The following is a 20503-nucleotide window of genomic DNA, read 5'->3' as shown; positions in this document are numbered from 1 at the left end:
GTGGTTTGTACGTAACTTTGTGGTTTGTTCGTAACTTTCTGACCTGCACGTAATTTTGTGGTTTGTACTTAACTTTCTGACCTGTGCATAATTTTCTGACCTGCACGTAATTTTGTGGTTTGTACTTAAATTTCTGACCTGTGCATAATTTTCTGACCTGCACGTAATTTTGTGGTTTGTACTTAAATTTCTGACCTGTGCATAATTTTCTGACCTGTTCATAATTTTGTGGTCTGTTCAAGAATTTGTGACTCTTGTTCACTTTGGCTGGAAGAATCATCAAAGGACGGATTTTCATCTTCTCCTGCATTCATCATCTCAATCTCTATTTTCATTTTCATTTCATCGATTTGTTGTTTCAAGTTATCCGTCAAGTTATCATTTAAAAAGTTGAAACAGTAGGAGGTGAGGGTATACGTTTCTTGGAAATTATTCTTGTTGGCAAATTCCTAAGAAGAGGTGTACGCATGTAAGATCAAGTATACATATGCGCAAATTAATAATATTATTCACTCCGTTTGGGCGAAAACAGGCGGCACAGTAGCCCACTTGTTCTCTCCTCACTGTCCTTAAGAGCAAGCACAGGCAGGCACAGTACGGCATATAGGCAAACAAACGCGATATAGATGTAGTGTAAATGATATGCAAATGTAATGTTAACAAAACACATAAAGGAGAGAGGAAAACTCGGGGTAGAAGACACTTTCCATATGTTCAAACTTCCACCAAATTACACTCACATACTTCCAAATATCCACATGTACCTGCAAGTCCTGAGATATAACGTGTTGAGTTTCCTTCTTTACTTCGTGGAGAGCATGAATATCATCTTTATCCTCAACATGTTCCAACGTTTTTTCAAAACGCACATTTGTTTTTTCAGTATCCTCTAGATGTTCATGTAAGAGTCTGTCTTTGTATATATCATCATCTTCATCATTATTTTGTTTATTAATAAAAATTTGTTTAATAGTATCAACATTTGAAAACCAGTCTTTACTAGCTTCTGAATTTGTTGAAATATTGTTATTCTGTTTATCATCATCTGCAATTGTGTTCATATTAATGTTCATACTAGTTGTATTACTAACTCCATTTGTAGTAATAGTTTGATTATTAAAATTGCCCATATTAATACATATATTGTCCAGTTTTCTTTTTTGTAGTTGCTTCTTCCATATATTTTCTTCAACAGTATATTCACAAACAAACCTGAACACATGCACATCTTTGGTTTGTCCAATACGATGGCATCTATCCATGGCTTGTTTATCAATAGATGGATTCCAATCAGTATCATAAAAAATAACAACATTAGCAGCAATTAAGTTTATACCAATACTACCACTTCTTGTTGATGATATAAATATAAAAATTGATTTATCATTATTAAACTTGGTTACAATCTTTTGACGTTGTTCCACTTTTGTTGATCCATCAAGTCGTATAAAAGAATAATTTAAATGATTTAAAAATATTTCTATTATATCTAACATTTTTATAAATTGTGTAAACAGTAAACACTTGTTTCCTTCTCTTTTACATTTACATAGTAACTTTTCTAAAGCAAATAATTTACCGCTTCCTAATGATATGTCTTTATTTAATGGAAATATTATAGACTGTTTTAAAAAAGCTTCATGGTATACTCTTGTGGCTATTTTTATTTTTCTAATGATTGTATCTAACTCTTTATTGTTATTTAACAAATTGTTGTTGATGCATATCTTGTGGCTCTCACAGATCACTGCGGGGGTGTTTATTATAGTGAACCTATCAATTATCGGTCCATGTTCCTTTAAAAAGCACTCCATAGTCGGGAATAGCACCTCCAAGACAAGATGGCTCTTTCCCTCACATCCACCACTACCAGTAGTACCATCACTGCACACGTAGTCAACGAGACCCTTTCCAGTAGTTGCATCTCCCTGTTCAAATCCACCCTCTGGTATGTCTAGTACGCGCGTTTCCCGCATAATGGACAGACCGTCCATGATTACATTATTACTACAGTTGTAAACAATATTTTTATCTTTAGAAAATTCTCTTTTTATCATCATTAGAAGGTTCTTTCCGAACAAAGGGGCCCTAGTTTTTTTGACATAGTTATACTCACTGACAAATACATCTTTTTTGCTATTTTCATATTCCCTCTTCTTTTCTTCCATATATCTTTGCTTCTTAACCCACAAGTTATGCTCCAGTGAATTTAGGTAACTCTGATTCGTTTCATCAGTAAAAAAGTTTTTATACTGCGTTTCACTATTTAAAATTTTCATCTCATATCGGTATATGAAATTTCTTTTTCTAAAACTAGCAAATTCGTTAGACCAGTTTTTGCTGTACGGTTTATGACTAGTACTGTTATTATAACTACAATTGTAATTTCCACTCATATTGGCACTGCCGCGCATGTTAAAATTGGCGCTGCTATACGTGTTTGTATAACCGCTATTGTTCATGTTAACGTTTCCGCTGCTGTTCATGTTAACGTTACCGCTACTGTTCATGTTAACGTTACCGCTGCTGATCATGTTAACGTTACCGCTGCTGTTAATGTTAACGTTACCGCTGCTGATCATGTTAACGTTACCGCTGCTGTTCATGTTAACGTTTCTTCCGCTATTCACGTTCATGTTATTATTGCTTTCACAGAGTGCTGCACTGCTGCTTGGTTCATAATCTACGCTATACAAATATTCGTCATAACTCTTGTACTTATTGTTCGGATCTATATATATAGACAATATATCATAATTGTTATTTAACTCTTTTAAAAATTCGTCTGAGTAACTCAACAGATTTCGGGGTCTATTCCTTCTGTACACTTGGTTATTAACATAGCTATGCACATCCTCTATATTTACATCATATGCACTTGGTTCATTATTTCTGCGCAAATTGCCTACCCAACTGGAGTTACTGAAGCCGCTATGCATGTTCCTATACACGCTGCTATACACGGTACTGTACTCGTTGAGACGATTTTCCTTTTTGATTTCTTCGTTCTGAGGAGCTAAACTTTCCTGTCCGCCGCTCATATTGTTTTTACCCGTATCACTTGCATCCATTCTGGTAAAATTGCGTGTGTGAGAGTGCTTCTCATGCATGCTTTTCACCATGGAGTGGTTAATTATACTGCTGTTACAACCTTTTTGTTGATCTTTTTGAAAAGGAGGTTGCTGGTTTTCCCCATCTCCTTCTTTCACTTGACTACTGCATGTGTTGTTAGCGTGGATAAATGAGTGAGACTTCTTCGACACTTCCACTGATGAGTCTACCCACGCGTGTTCCACCTGCTCAATGTTGTCGTGGATAGGAGGAGTACCTCCTCGAACTAAATTTATCAGGGTACCGCTACTCAGTGGAACTGAATTACACTGTGCATTTTGCGCACCAGTATGAGGCATCCCTACGTCAGAGGGAACAGATGAAGAAGAAACATGATAACCATTCTTTTCATACGAATTGAAAATATTATTTTTTAACGTGCTTCCTTCTACTTCTGGAGGGGTATACCCTACCTTGCTGCGAACGAAGGGATTCCTCCCGTTAGGAAAGTTCTTTTGAGGGATTGGCCTATTGCTGTTACCACCGTTCCCAATGCCACTGTTTCTGTTGATCCCATAATCAATATGAACATCCCCCCTGATACCTTCCTGAGAATCTATTTCGCTAATCAACTGGTAATCATTTTTGACGTTTGTTCCACTTCTATCATGGTGGTGCTTCAATGTAACAGTAGTCCCACCTAATGAAGTAAATTCATTGTGCAAGAATAAAATTAAGTAGTAATCTAAGTAATAATTTTTGTCAAAAATTATACAAAAACGAGGAAGATAAAAAGTTATAGGAATCATATAATAGTATGGAGTTTGAATATGTTTATTAGCAAATAAATCACAATGATTACAAACTTTTCTTAATTGAATTAATACATTCATGAGACCAATATAATTCCCTTCATTCAAAGTGTTTTGTACATTTTTATTATTTATAAATTCATCATAAATAATTTTTTGTCTTCTTGTCAATTTACATTTTATGATATGTTCATATTTATTCGGCATTTCTTTTTCTACATTTTTTTTCAATCTCCTAAGTATATATGGTCTAATAACAGTATGTAACCTATCAATTAAATATTTTGAATCATAAATTTTACTTTTTTGAATGGCTAAATTTAACGGATCCGAAAACCATTCTTTGAAATCTAAGTGGGATGTAAATATATTTGGCATTAAAAAATGAAGGAGAGACCATAACTCTTCTAGACTATTTTGTAATGGTGTACCAGTTATTAATAAACAATTTTCTCTTTTTAGACTTAATATAATATTCCATCTTTTCGTGTTAAAATTTTTTATATTATGTGCTTCATCTAGGATAATATATTTCCAATTCTTTCTCTTAAAGATTATATGATCTTTTACAATTGTAGAATAACTGGATATACATATATGAAATGAATCTCTATTAAACCATCCAATTCTTTTTTTAAATCTTTCAGTTTGACTTCCATAATACGATAATATTTTAAAGCAAGGTGAAAATCTCTTTAGTTCTATTTCCCAATTTATTAATATAGACGTTGGCACAATTATTAAGTGAGGTCCCCATATGTTCAAATAGTAAGCAAGATAACTTAACAATGATATACATTGTAACGTTTTACCTAAACCCATCTCATCAGCCAATATTCCATTAATATTGTTTTTATATAAATACAATAACCAGTGTAAACCAGCATGTTGGTAGTCACGTAATGTTGCTTTTATAAATGGTGGTATTTTCGTTAAGTGCCTTTCTTCCATGTTACACACTAACTCTTCATCCTTTTTGCTAAACGAGTTACTCTTCATTATTTTGCATTTTCTCGTGTTATCCTTGTCAGGTGAGAACTTCCTCTTCTTCTCATTCCATTTTGTTTCCTTCGATACTGCGCACAAACCAAGCGTCCTCTGTACCCCGTTGACTGCAGCTCGGTTCGTTTCATCCCCATCCACCGCATCTTCCGCACCTTCCGCATCTTCCACTTCTTCCGCATCTTCCACTTCTTCCGCATCTTCCGCATCTTCCACTTCTTCCGCATCTTCCGCATCTTCCACTTCTTCCGCTTCTTCCACTTCTTCCGCTTCTTCCACTTCTTCCGCTTCTTCCACTTCTTCCGCTTCTTCCACTTCTTCCGCTTCTTCCACTTCTTCCGCTTCTTCCACTTCTTCCGCTTCTTCCACTTCTTCCGCTTCTTCCACTTCTTCCACTTCTTCCGCTTCTTCCACTTCTTCCACTTCTTCCACTTCTTCCACTTCTTCCGCTTCTTCCACTTCTTCCGCTTCTTCCACTTCTTCCGCTTCTTCCACTTCTTCCACTTCTTCCACTTCTTCTACTTCTTCCACTTCCTCATCTGCACCCTTCTGCTGCATCAAGTTAATGTACTCCTCCCCGCTTTTAAAACCGTAGATGCGCTTGAGCAGTTCTTCAACAGGCATGTTCGCTTCATCATCGAGCAGATTGATTTCCCTTTCCTTTTCCTCTGATTCTTCGCTAGAATCCATTTGTTCATCTAACAATACGTCCTCTTCTTCTTGATCTGTTAGATCCTCCTCATTTAACTCCTTATCTATATCACTATCTTCCATGTTGTTATTACGGTCGAGGTTGTCCTCTCCACCACGCACAACGCTGCTCTGTCGACCTCGATCAACACTACTCCTTCCACTACGCACAATGCTACTACGTCCACTTCTTACAATACTGTTCCTTCTACTCTGAAGCTCACTACCCACGGTACAGGAATGATTAATATGTTCACTACTGTTATTATTCGAATTTGAGCAGATACTTTGGGACCTATTTTCAAATAACACATGAGCATTATTTCTTGAACTTTTAATTTTTTTAATAGCTCCTTTTACAAACTTCTTAAACCTCATTTCTTTTTTTTTATTTAATGTCTTTTGTAATTCTCTTTTTTTCTCTTCCCAAACAAGCTTTTCAATTTTTTTCCAAAATAGATCCATATATGAGGATATATTTTTTGAGTGTATTTTTAATCGTTTTTGTTCCTCTTCTTGTTTTTTTAATTTCATTTTTTCTCTATTACTTAAATATTTCAAACAATTATAACTTAAAAATTTAAAATGCTTTTTTTTCTTTTTTATTTCGTACATGACTAAATCCTGGAACTCCTTCTGGTAGTGCAATGGGTACAAGGGGATGGGAAAAAAAAAAAAAAAAAAAAAAAATGACAATGGCATAAGTTCAAGCAGTTAGCAGTACATCACATTGCATGCAGTTGTATATACATATGTATATATGCGCATATATGTGTATAAATGTATATGTATGTCCATTTATATGAACATCACGACAGGAAAACTGGTTAGCTACTCGTATTACCACTTGGAAAGATACACACATGAATGTGTACAGGCAAATATGCGCATCTACATCATGTGCAACCTTTTCCCTTTTTATTTTATTTAATTTTTATTCATTTATTATTTTATTTTATTTAATTTTTATTCATTTATTATTTTATTTTATTTAATTTTTATTTATTTATTATTTTATTTAATTTTTATTATTTTATTTTGTTTAATTTTTATTTATTATTTTATTTTATTTTCCCTTTTTATTGTTGTACCATTTCCTTCAACTCGTAATACCAAAATGTGTACTCGGGGAACTTGGCTGGCTCAACAATTTTATGAATATATCCGCTGTTACAATCAAAAAAAGGTTGGGAGGGAAGGGGGGAAAGGAAGACGAAAAAAGGAAAATAAAAATAAAAATTAAGGTGTTAAATAAAAACGTCATAGCAGTTGCAACACAAAATAAGAGAGTGTAAAATAAAAGAAATTATGCACATCCTTCTAATTTCTATATTTTCATATATTTTCATTATATTACCATTTTCCCATTTTTTCGTTCAAGTCGTTCAGTCTACATATGCGGGGTGGGGATACACAGAAGGCGGGGTGAAAAAAAAAAAAAAAATTAAAAAAAATAAGGTATATAAAAATGAAATTCATAAAAATAAGACGAATAAAAATAAAAGCGTACAGTTCCAATATGTATACATATCTATATACATGCACCGCTGTTCTATTTTTCCTTGCGCACGTAAGCGATATATTATTCTAAAATTTGAGTTCTTTGTTATTTCCAAGTTATGCACAGATATACATATACAAATAAAGCAGCTACATGGCACACAGCATTTACAAAGCACATACGTATGTATGCCCGTATGCACGTGTAACCACACACACACTTTTGCATCTCATCTTGGAGTATTACTGTTGTTTCAGCAGATTTATTTCTTCATTATACTTTTCAATCTTTTTGTTATTTTCAAAAAAATATAAAGACCCCAAATTTTGAATATCCTCAATCCCTAACTTGTACGGCTTTGTCTGCATTATGATATCATGCGCCATGTTATTCATTTTTGCTTCTTTTTTTTTTTTTTTTTTTTTTTTAAATTCCTAACTAAATAAATATATTATTTTTCACATGATTAATTTGTTTGGAGTAATGACGTCAACCGTAAAAACGAAAAAAAAAAAAAATAAATAAAACATTAAAAGGAAATAATACTATGAAGTGATAAAATTAAATGATACTATGAAATGATAAAATTAAATGATACTATGAAATGATAAAATTAAATGATACTATGAAATGATAAATTTAAATGATACTATGAAATGATAAATTTAAATGATACTATGAAATGATAAAATTAAATAATACTATAAAATGATATAAAACGATAAAACGATAAAACAGTAAAACGATAAAACAATAAAACGATAAAACAATAAAACGATAAAACGATAAAACAGTGAAACAGTAAAGTAGTGAAACAACAAAACAGTGAAACGACAAAACAGTGAAACGACAAAACAGTGAAACGACAAAACAGTGAAACGACAAAACAGTGAAACGACAAAACAGTAAAACAACAAAACAGTAAAACAACAAAACAGTGAAACGACAAAACAGTGAAACAACAAAACAGTGAAACGACAAAACAGTAAATTAATAAAAAGAAGTAACATGAAAAGAAAATTAAATAAAGCCTCATACTAACATAATAGTCATATGCTTTGTTTTTTTCACCGCGCGGATGTATACGCGGTACTGGTAGAAAAGTATATCACATACGTACTTAAATTATACAAAGGGTAGTTCGTAGTACATACATATAAAGTACAACACGAACAAACGTATAAGAATTACGAATTTGTACATATGTACGTATATATATATACATATGTATGTATTTGTATGTATGCGTATATACGTATATTTTTTTTTTTCCCCAAATAATAGTATGTAGTGATGAAGCCGAATGTATCCTCAGAAAAAAAAAAAAAAAAAAAAAAAAAATAATCAAAGCTAATAATAAATAAACGGTCGACTTTTCATAAATAAAACAATACACAAAGGAAAGAAAAAAAAAAAAATATTTAATGTGTGATATAAACATGTATTTCCAAAAGAAAAAAAAAAATAATATAAACTTGTATATATAGCACAGTGTTATGTTATACTGGTATAAATACTGTAACTGGAAAGTGTATATATATATATATATGTGCATACTCACGTATAAGGCCAAGTACGAGTGGCTGGAGATGCCTTACCCTCGTATTATTATATGACTACAATTTGTTTATGACTAAAAAATGATAAAATCCCCATGATAACTAAAAAGGTTTGTTTACAAATATATATACATTATGCTATTATAAATAAATTTTAACAGAATACATTAGTCAAAAAAAAAAAAAAAAAAAAAATATTCATATTACGACATGCTTTAACATTATTTTGGATATATATAATTTTTTTTCGAATTACATACAGATGTAAAAGTATAATGTTTATCCATTCGTATTATCATACTTTTTCAAAAGTAGGGGAGGCGGGGGGCACGATTAAAAATGCGTAAGAAATGTAATTGCGCAAATGAACGGTAATATATGACCGTGTAGTAATTTGGCGTTTAATATACCTAAGACTAGTAAAAAAAAAAAGAATATAAATGAACAAATGAATATATATGTAAGGGTGTACGTGTGTGTGTGTGTGTATATGTGTACGTATGTGTGTGTGTATATGTGTACGTATGTGTGTGTGTATATGTGTACGTATGTGTGTGTGTATATGTGTACGTATGTATGTATGTATATTTGTACGTATGTGTATATGTATATTTGTACGTATGTGTATATGTATATTTGTACGTATGTGTGTACATATGTATGCACGTATATGTGTTTGTACATACGTAAGCATATATATATATATATATATATATATATACTTACACAAGTACATGGAGCAGTTGTAATATTTTCCTACAAAACAAAATAGCTTGAATGCACCTTCAACTATTTGCATGTCATTGTTTGATATTGAAAAATTTTTCAAACTCTTTAATTTCCCGTTTGACATCTGATATGCTTTCATTTTTTTTTTCTTTTAAAATTCGCTTTTGGTCTCTTGTAAATCTTTTTCGAATAACATAGCTAAAGGGGAAGAAAAAAAAAAAAAAAAAAACAAATAAAATACGAAAATAAAGAAGAAAAAAAAAGAATGTATACCATTTTTATTTCTTTAATAAAATGTATTCAAGCATATAAACGAAACAAAGTATGTATGAACTTGCTCCTTATCAACAACAAAAAATGAAAAAAAAAAAATATCCCTTCTATGTACAGAAAAGGGTATTCGTTTCATTAGTCGTTTCTTAGAATGTGCACATAATGTCTGTAGTGTGTGGTTTCTCCCTATGCATCGGAACTTGCAACCGAGTATAGTTGCACTCCCCCCCCAATAACTCACACTAATCAACAATAGCCTACAATTGCTCACAATCTCTAGCAAACACTCACATACACACGTAAGCATCTTTTAAAAATTTGTTTATTTCTATATGTTTATCTTACTGATCCTCGTGGATGTTTATCACTTCATTGAAAACTTTCACTTCATCCTCCATTACATTTAGTACGTAATTCTCGTCATCGACTGTTCATTGTTCGAAAGAGGAACAGGGTGGTAATTTATTTGAAAAGATGGTGAGTGTTACAAGGAATTGCAAAGCAGTGAGTAGCTGCGTATGTACACGTACTAACTGGTAGTCATGTTTACACGTCAGAGTGCATATTCGCTCACCCATGCATATGATATTCACATAAGCACAAACACATATACACATGCATATGCTATGGACATACTCACACATATGTATGCATTTGCGGAGTTCATGCTTCTCCTATCTCAGCTCTTACTTGTGTTTCCATTCACTTTTATAGCCCGAAGACCAAACAGAATTTTAATTTCTTCTTTACTCCCAATCTTATTATATACTAAGTAATCAGTTACATTCTTGGGTACCTTTTCGAAGTCTATACTTTTTATTCTCTGCACTGCTGCTTTGGGATTGTCCGATTTTACTGCAACGGATGTGAAGAAGGGTATTAAAAAATAAAAATTAAAATCAAAAAAAAAAAAAAAAAAAAAAAAGATGGGGTTGCTTCCACCTTGCGTGGTCAGAAATATTATGAAATGTACAGGTTTTTTTTTTTTTTTTTTTTTTTTTCACTCATTTATGCGGTATGTCTTGTCACGTAACAGGTTAGAGCACCACATGAATTTTTATATCTTATCGTTTCTTTTTGCGTACGAATTTCTCGGAATTCTTGGGGTGAACATAACTCCTTTTTGCGTTTTTTTTTTTTTGAATAAAAAAAAGGTGAAAGGTCGTCAACGTTTTTCATTAAATTTCTTTTGTATGATATATACTTTTTTCTGTATCTGTTAATTAAAACTATTTCATTTTTTATTTGTCTTTTTTTACTTAATTTAACTTGTTGATTTTCCGTTAGGATATTTGGATTTGCGTAAAAGATGGTTTCTAATTTTTTTATTTCCCTAAGCTTTTTATTTAGTCTACCTAATTTGCTTGTTAAGTAATTGCAGAATTTTCGTGTTTTTTTCAGTGTATCTTTTATGTCATTATTACGCTCAGATTTGCTCCGGCTATTTGGTTTTTTCTCAGTGTCGTCCAAGTAGTCCAAGCCATTCGAATCATACTCTTTCCTCAATTTATTGACGTCCGGTTCTTTCACCATCCTTTTACCCACCTGCTCTTTCTTCACTCCCCTTTCTTTATTCCTTTCGTTTAAGTTATCACTTGAAAAAAAGAGATTCTCCTCTTCTCCTTTGTTTAACACGTACAGACGTGTGGTACAATCCCTTATTTTACTCCGAAATAATGACTTACTTAAAAAACATAAACCTTTATGTATACATTTCCTCTTTATTTGACAGGGCATCTTAACTCCATTGTGCAGTAATAAATAGCTGCTGATATAATTGCTGTTTTTGAAAAAGGGGCTTTTGTAAGCATTTACATTTGGATATAAACGAACAAATAGGAGAAATACAAAAACAAACATAGTGTGGTTAAAGCTCACACACGTGTAGTTGTTTACACAGGTATTAGTACAGATACTCGTACGGATGTTCATATAGATGTTTTGTTTACCTCTCTGCTATGCCTTCTTATTTGCTGTATTTCAATTTTATACTTCTCATCCTTTTTTCTCCCCCCGAATGACGTGCATACGTGCATACGTGCATACGTGCATACGTGCATACATACATGCATACATACATACGTACATACAAGAAGCATAAATGTATATATACCTAAGTATATGTACGTACAGGCATTATTGCAATATATTCGAAAAAAAATTAAGGCAAATACCTCATTTCTGTCAATTTCGGAGTTGTACTTATTGAGCTTCCTCATCTATTGCAGCATATACTTAACGCGCTTAGAACCTGCGCAGATTTTGCCTTTTCATTTATTATTTTTAGCGCTTCGTTTGAATCAATTTTCTTCTCATTTGCATCCTAACTAGCTTCTCTATGATCTTCCCTATTTTATTTTTTATGAACTAATATTTTTCAATCTCCCCAGATACTGAAGAAAAAGTCCTACTGTACATCCACCAAGCCCAAGGATGACGTTTAACGGCAACGTAAAATGTATACTGGGGCAAACGCCAACATACGTACATGTATACATAAACATGCATACATATACATATATGTACATGTGCATTTCTCTCGTCGCGTCCCTATAATGTTTACACTTTGAAATAATTCGAAGAATCCTTTTATGCATTTGCCGCGGACGAAATTCGAGTTAATGCTGACTTTTGCATTTTCTGAGAAGTATTTCGTTGTACACCTATAACAGAAAAAAAAAAAAAAAAAAACGAAAAAACGAAGAAACGAAGAAACGAAGAAACGAAGAAAAAAACAAAGAAAAGAACAAAGAAAAAGAAAACTAACGGAGTAATTTCAAAAGAATGAGTAAACATTAGTTTTATTTATTTCACTTCATTTTTTGTTTTCCCTCTTATCAGTGCCAATTTTACGTGCTTTCGATTAAACTGCCTATTAGACTGCGTTCTTTTAAAATCTTCTGACAACTCATATTATTTAAAAAATAAATTGTATCACCAATTCGTAGAGGGAAATAAAGAATACATACCGTCGGAATTATAGCACACATATTGGGGGATAGCGTGGGTACATATTTACATACATGTGTGCATAACATGAGCACTATATCTACATTGCGTGTACATGACTCACCCTTAATGCGAAGTTAAAAATAAAACAGTAAATGTTTTGTAGTATTATTACTTATAGCCTCTTTTTAATTATGCATTGGCGCGCCTCTAAATATATATGAGTTGTGCCTTTTATATTACATGTTCATATTTTTCTTTTATTTTTGTGTTGTATCTCCCTTCATCTAATTAAACGAGTTAAATGAAGCCCATGGACATGGTGGTAATGTTATAAAAGCAGTTTTTAAAGTGAGGTAAAAATGTGTGTAGAAAGGAAGCACAAAAGAAAGGGATAAACGGTAAAATGAAAAAACGAGAAAAAAAAAAAAAAAGCTTTGCTTCACCTTTGAATTCGTTTAGTTTTGCTTATGAGGCACAAGTTAAACGTTTTTAGGAAAAAAGATTAATATGATTTTTTTTTACAATATATTTATAAATCGAAAAAAAAAAAAAAAAAAGAAAAAGAAACAGCACTTCAAAAAATATTTGGGTGAAAAGGAAAAATTATGCAAACGTATAAAATGTGTACGTGTACATACATACATATACATACATATATATATACTGCAAACAGCTGAAAAATGGACAAAAAAAAAAAAAAAAAAAAAAAAGAAAGGAGAAAAGAAGGAACGCTACTTCAAGCGATGGTTCTCCTGATCCTTAATGCGTTTACTGGCTCGTGGTATACATACATGTACACATTCAAACGAAACAAATCGAAAGAAACACCAATACAACCATAAACGCACGACATGCACTGCTTTCATAAAAGCCACTTTAAAACGTAGTTGACCAGATACCTGAGCCACCTAGGGTACCTTAACTTCAGTTCGTGCATATGCACAAATTTGGAAAACTCATATATAATATTTAATTCCTTCTGAAATTGATATTTTAAATTATCATCATTTGTTTTTATTATAAAACTCATTTCTAAATCTCTGTATGTTGCTCTATATCCGTAGTTAGAGCTTCCTATTACTGTTCCCCATGGTAAATGGGAAGAAGTTTGACCTATACAATCGCTGGTAGTATAGGCATTATCCAATTCTTCTTTTTCTAAAATATGTGCAAACAAATTTTCTTCATTTTGAAAATGTTCTGACTTGTTCATGCAATTTTCCAAATTGTTTGAGCAGTTGGTCATAATTTTTGAAAAATTCCAATTTTCTGAATATTCATAATTTGTATTATTTTCCTGATTATGAGCATAATTAATTAACCACATTCCTTTAGTATGATATGTCCATGACGGTTTATTATATTCTAAATAAATATTTGTGGATGAGTATAATTTTTTTTCTAAATAATTATTTTCATTATTTACATTTTTAAAAACATTTACAATGTTTTTCGTAATAAATTCAATACATGTATGAGCAATAATACTATAAGCAAGTGGTACATAATAAGATATCCCTTTAGATTTAAAGAAACTATTAGCACACGGTGCAGATGTAATAAAATGTATTTTCCCTTTTTTTGAAATTAAATTATCATATATATTTCTCAATAATTTTAAAAAAATTTTTGGAAAATTTAAATATCCAGATGAGATAACCAATCCTTGATTATGTTTTTTTATATTTTTTAATAAATTTTCCAGCATATTACTTTCATCAAATATAGGAGGTATTGAAAAGCCACATTGCACAGCTAGTTCAATTGATAATATACTTTTCCCTTTTTCAAATAATGGATGAAAAAAATCATCCTTATCCCTTAAAAAGGTTGATATATCTTTCGCTTTTTCACAGTCATTTTTTTTTACATTATTACGTAATGACCCTTTAATTAATTTCCTGAACAGGCTATTAATTTTTCCACTTTTTATTTTCCCTTTTTTTTCCTTATTATTAAAATGATTTAAAATACTCCTTTGGTTACTACAGTCTATCGTATTGTTGGCATAATCTATAGTATCTTTTACAGGATTTGCAAAACTTTTTGCCTTAGCCCAATAACTCCCACTGCTATTTCTGTAATTACAATTGTTATTTGTACAATCATTTATATTACTGTTATACAATTTTCCTGTTAGTTGTTGCATATTATAATAATATATATCTTTTTCAATTTCACTAAGTATGAATCGCATTCTTCTGTAGTACTGTTCACGAAATAAATGAGCTTCTACCAAAGGATTTACCAAATCACTTTCCCACTGCATAGTTAAATCTACATTTAAAGTAAATGACATATTCTGAACAGTGTTAATAATTTTATGAACAGAATCAGCTAATAACTTATTTTCAATTATAAGATACCTATCTTGCCTATTTCGCAAATAACTATCACTTAAATTTGCTCCTGAGAGAATTATAACATCATCACCAATATATGCTTTCATATGCATAACACCCATAGCTTCATTAGCTCTATAAGGTAATATATTATATAATATAGCACCTAATAAAGGATTATGAAATAAACTTATATTTATATTATTAACATAATTAAATAAATCAGATAAAACACTTATTGAGCTTTCTTTGAACTTCCCTTCCGGTCTTGTACCTCTTTGCTTATCTAGTAATATGTCTATCTTTATATTTTTTACATTTTTATTATTTTTAATACTTTCTATTAATTCTTTCTCTAACTCCCCTATTCCCATATATAAACAACTTATCACAATTCTTTTCTTCGAATTTTTGAACATATCATTTAATGTGTTAAAAAACTCATTCGGTGAAAACAGTAGCTTTACTTTTGGTTCATTTATTAAAAATTTAAGAGACATCTTGCCTTTTTCCCACCGTTAAGCGGTAGGCACTAACATGCACACGGAAAGGATGAATATGCACGCTGCAAGGACGAGTCAAAAACAGTGCATTTATAAAAAATGCTCATAATCTAAATGTATAATCCATTCGCCAAAACGCCAAAAGCGTACGATTTCCATAAAACCCTTTTTTGGTGTACGATTTTTCGGCGTATGATTTATGTAGAGTACCTACTAATACGAGCTATGCGGAAAATCTGAAATAACATGTAATTTAAAAGCATAAACAAATAGATACATACATACATGCCCATACACATATACAAACACGTATATACTTACACATGTACAAGTGGATATATAAATATGTATACACATATGTACCTGCACATATGCAAACATGTGAACATATGTACCTATGTATAAACAAATATGAACATATATGCATAACTAAACCACACAGTAATAACAATAATGACGAAATCGTTGAGACAAATTATCCGTGTAATTTTTTTTCATATAACATTTATAAAAAGGGTAAAGTTTGCAATAAATAAATGTACATATATCTATATAAGTGTAAATGTATGTACATGCACTTGTATGTACGTGTACATGTATATTCGGGCACGTGTATGTACATGTATAAGGTACACAAATGATGTACTTTTGGAAAAAAAAAAAAAAAAAATGCATCCTATACATAAAGACCCTAATATGTACCTTATATTCAAGATGACGTGAATTTCGACAAAGGAGAAAAAAGGAAAACAGTTCGATTAAACTAGTATATGTGTGCATTCAAATATGGGGGTAACACGTACTCGCGCATATACATATACAAGTGCTTAATCATAAATGCAAATGTAGATAAAATTGTAAATTATATGCATATATGTACGTAAAATATATGCATATGTAAATGTAGCATACGCGCATATGGAAATGCAAAATATGCTCATTTATATATGCATATATATATATGTACGTATGTAGAATATATATATATATGCATATACATTTTTTTTTTTTTTTTACCATTTTAATAGCATAATATTTTAGCTCAAAATGAGAAGTTTCATATACCGGTTACTGAAAATATTAGCTTAAAAAGGTTAAAAAAAAAAATAAAAAATAATAATAATATTAAAAATAAAAATATTAAAAATAAAGATAATAATAATAAAAATTAAGGTACAAATTACAGTTATAATAAAAATTAAGGTACAAATTACAGTTATAATAAAAATTAAGGTACAAATTACAGTAATAATAAAAATAAAAATAAATAAATAGAAAAACTATATAACATTTCATTATATTGCATTATAGTGTAAATATTTATAACGTATTTATCCTTTGCACAGTTCATTTTGAAAGTTCGCTTCATCATATGGTACATATATATACATATATATATATATATATGAATACAAGTTGACTGCTCATAATATTTGGCTTATGTATGACATAACAAAAATGTAGGACTAAAGTAAAATAGTATTAGGTTATTTAAAATGCGCTTATATATCTTTTATTTAACATATGAGCCGTTGGACTAAAACAAATTAAAAAGTGAAAATAAGTGAAAATTTAACGCAGGATGTAAACTTGTAAGCACTAATATATAGTCATTAAAATGACAGTTATCGTAAGGAAACTTATCAGATATATAATATATTCTTACATACCTGTATATATAAACATATTGACTTAGTTTCTTATATTTTTCTTTCTTTCGTTCTTTTTTTTTTTTGTTTTTTTCTTTTTTTTTTGTTTTTTAAATTAAGGCTGCTTTTCATATTCATATATAATAAGTAGTTCCTTTTTATTTTAAGTTTTTCTTTTCTCTGTTTTTGGTAGAGAAGTAGGTATACCCATTTGGTTAAGTTTTATATTTTGCAGAAATTTTATGTAACGGGATAATCATTTTATTTTAATTTTTTGATAGTTAAATATTTCATTATTATGCTTAATTTTTCTTAATTTTGTGTTATTTCATTTTATGCGCTTACACAATTTTACCGCTTACATAGCAGTAAAAATGCTTTTTTCCTTTTTTTAAAATGTTAAGGAGAATTTTAAAAGGTTTTTAAGGGGCATATCGGTAAAATAACATCGTTCATGCCGCGAGTACATGTTTATATCTATATATATAAATGTATATACAAACTGTAGAAGGGGGAAATATATTGATGACAAGGGGAACCGTGTTAAAAAGATTGTGCTATTATACACAAATATATATATATATATATATATATATATATATATATGTAGCAACTACTGGACGTAACCAAATGATATTTATTGTTTATCGCATCAGCCAACAACGCAAGGGCGTTTGCATTTGCACGTTCGTCCGGATAAGGCGGCTAACCTGTTTGAAAAAAGGGGAGTTGCAAATTGTATATATACTTTTATGTACATTTTTATATAAATATGGGCGTACATTCAAGAGAAAGCGCGGCAAAAACTGCACGTGCTTCTCCCATACAGTGATAACACTTCAGTTTTAAAATAAAATTTTATAATCCTTTTAAAATTAAGAGAGACTGTTAAAACTATAAGCAACAAATTAACGACATTATTATTTTATTATCCTGCATACTTGTACCAAAATATAAATAATAAAATATTCATTTTCGTTGAAAAAAACAGAGTTGGGAGCATTTGGGGAGGAAAAATATACAAATTTGCTTACTACTTTATTGTGTACCTTGCAAATTATTAACAGTGCAGGTGTCTACAGTGTTTTATATTAACGAGAAATAATTTTTTTTTTTTTTTGTTAAAATGAGTGAAGTTCGGTCGAGTACAAGTATGCAGTTTGTCTGCCTTGTACCTTGGCCGGTGTATGTTTATTCATACATAAATGCGCAAATATTTAAATATCTATATATATATAGAAACATGTACATATGTATATATATATATATATATATATATATGTGTTTATAAACTACTTTCCTTTTCTTCATTTAACGTGAGAACATTTAGAAAGCGCAAGAATGTAAAGGGCAGTGGTGAGTGCTAACCCATTTTCCCATTAACCTGTAATAATTCTATGTGCCGTTTACGTTCATTTTTGCATTCCTTCACTGGCACGTAAATAGATAAATAAACAAACAAACAAGTATACAAATATATATATATATATATATATATGTAGTAATATACTTATGTATGTCTGTATTTATGTTCGTTTTTTTTTTTTTTTTTTTATTATTGGCTGCCTGTTTGTAGAAAAAACGAGCAAATATAAGCAAAAATGTGCATATTTTTCTTTGTTCAACCAAAGTAAAAAGAATATGAACATATAATACAAAATACATGTACAAAAAAACTATAAGGCAGAATTCTCCTTTTCATTTATTTAAATGAATTTACAAAATCGTTATAATCATTTTACGTTGTCTACATAGAAACCATTAAAAAATGTTTTTTGAACCTTTTGATTTTTGCGCAAGGAAAGATTATATTTGTATATTTGTCTAAATGGTATTTGTTTTTACGTTAAAAAAGTGCAAAAGAAGGAAGAATATATTATTTTATACTTTTACGTGGATTATATATATATGCATATTATATACGTATAAATGTATGTAAATTTGTATAATTATACATACGAACTGATATTTAACAAAAAAAAAAAAAAAAAAAATTTTAATTTTTTACTTTTGCCAGATTTAGAATTGTACCATAAAGTTCGTCTTTGCATTTTTCATCTTTTCATTATTCATTTTTCCCATTTTGTCCATTTTTTTTACAAACCAATGGATTAAAAATTTTCGTTTAAACATGTTAAAAGGAAAAAAAAAAAAAAAAAAAAGGCAAAGGCAACAAAAAAAATAAAAAAAAATTTCATCATGTAAATCCTTTTTAACGTAAACAATAATGTAATAAAAATTATATATTATACATTATATGTTAAATGTTATATATGTACATACATATATGTAAATATATATACTCATGTAAGAAACTGATTGTATTATAACGTTAAAACAAACGTTTATTGAACTGCTCCCTTTTTTTTCCCTTTTTATATATTACATATAAAATGTATGTATAATATAAGCATACTATAAATGTACACGTATAATACATATATATACATATATACATATGAATAATGTATGTATAATATTATACTGTTATATATATAATATTATAATAAATATGTATATTTCCATGTTTATCTTTATTTTTCCTTTTCACCGTGATATATAAAACTTATATATGCGACGTTTCTTGTTTAAAAATGTATATTTAAATTATTGTAAAATTAAATTGAAAAGATGAAAATGAAAATGAAAATGAAAATTAAAATGAAAATGAGATTAATACGAAAACAAAAATAAAAACAAAAACAGCAGCAAAAACAGCAGCAAAAACGGCAGCAAAAGCAGCAGCAAAAACGGCAACAAAAGCAGCAGCAAAAACAGCAGCAAAAACAGCAGCAAAATGACAAAAACAGTAAAAAAAATTTCAGAGGAATAAGAAAAAAGAATATAATTTTACAAAAATACTCGCATTTGTATTTTTGTTTCTATATAATACGTGCACTTAAGCATACGTTTATATATTTACTATTCCATTTTGTATAAACATTTGAATAGCAATATACGTTTACATTTATTTACGCATACAGTAAGACATATATAAATGTATACAAAAATGTAGAAGTAAATATAATCAACAATATATAAAATATATGTATATATATACATATACATAAATTATTTATGTACGATATTAGTGCGAACATAATGTATATATATGTACATATTTAACAGTAAAATTTATATGATTACTTGCAGCATAAATTATACTTAATATTTGCGTTTAGTTTTTTAATATTTTCAACGGGCTTTAAGTTTCCACGCAGTTTTTTTTTATTTTTTAATTTCTATTTTATTTTTTATTTTTTATTTATTTTTTATTTATTTTTTATTTATTTTTTTTTATTTTTTTTTATTTTTTATTTTTTCTTCATTTTTTGTTTATTTTATATTTTTTCTTCATTTTTTGTTTATTTTTTCTTTTTTCTTCATTTTTTGTTTATTTTTTCTTTTTTCTTTATTTTTTTTTTATTTTTTATAAAATA

General features: G+C 29.7%; 3 protein-coding genes across 3 annotated transcripts; all 3 read right to left on the bottom strand.

Annotated features, from left to right (window-relative positions):
- Window positions 1–218: 218 nt before the first annotated feature.
- Window positions 219–7451, bottom strand: SRCAP (Snf2-related CBP activator, putative; the record flags this gene model as incomplete). Its single annotated transcript, XM_029003463.1, has 5 exons — window positions 219–449; window positions 765–6191; window positions 6647–6722; window positions 6913–6945; window positions 7303–7451. 5 exons carry the CDS (start codon window positions 7449–7451, stop codon window positions 219–221), a joined length of 5916 nt encoding a protein of 1971 aa, XP_028860407.1.
- Window positions 7452–9415: 1964 nt separating this feature from the next.
- On the bottom strand, window positions 9416–11477 carry PmUG01_05026000 (conserved Plasmodium protein, unknown function; the record flags this gene model as incomplete). The annotated part of the gene is made up of 4 exons (XM_029003462.1): window positions 9416–9542; window positions 9963–10044; window positions 10308–10472; window positions 10652–11477. 4 exons carry the CDS (start codon window positions 11475–11477, stop codon window positions 9416–9418), a joined length of 1200 nt encoding a protein of 399 aa, XP_028860406.1.
- Window positions 11478–13431: 1954 nt separating this feature from the next.
- PGPS (phosphatidylglycerophosphate synthase, putative) lies at window positions 13432–15411 on the bottom strand (the record flags this gene model as incomplete). Its single annotated transcript, XM_029003461.1, has 1 exon — window positions 13432–15411. One exon carries the CDS (start codon window positions 15409–15411, stop codon window positions 13432–13434), a length of 1980 nt encoding a protein of 659 aa, XP_028860405.1.
- Window positions 15412–20503: the final 5092 nt, after the last annotated feature.

This window comes from Plasmodium malariae, assembly GCF_900090045.1.
Source record: "Plasmodium malariae genome assembly, chromosome: 5".
In the NCBI taxonomy this organism is placed as follows: Eukaryota; Apicomplexa; class Aconoidasida; order Haemosporida; family Plasmodiidae; genus Plasmodium; species Plasmodium malariae.
The sequence above is the reverse complement of the archived record's forward strand: the minus strand, read 5'-3'. Positions and strand labels throughout refer to the sequence as shown.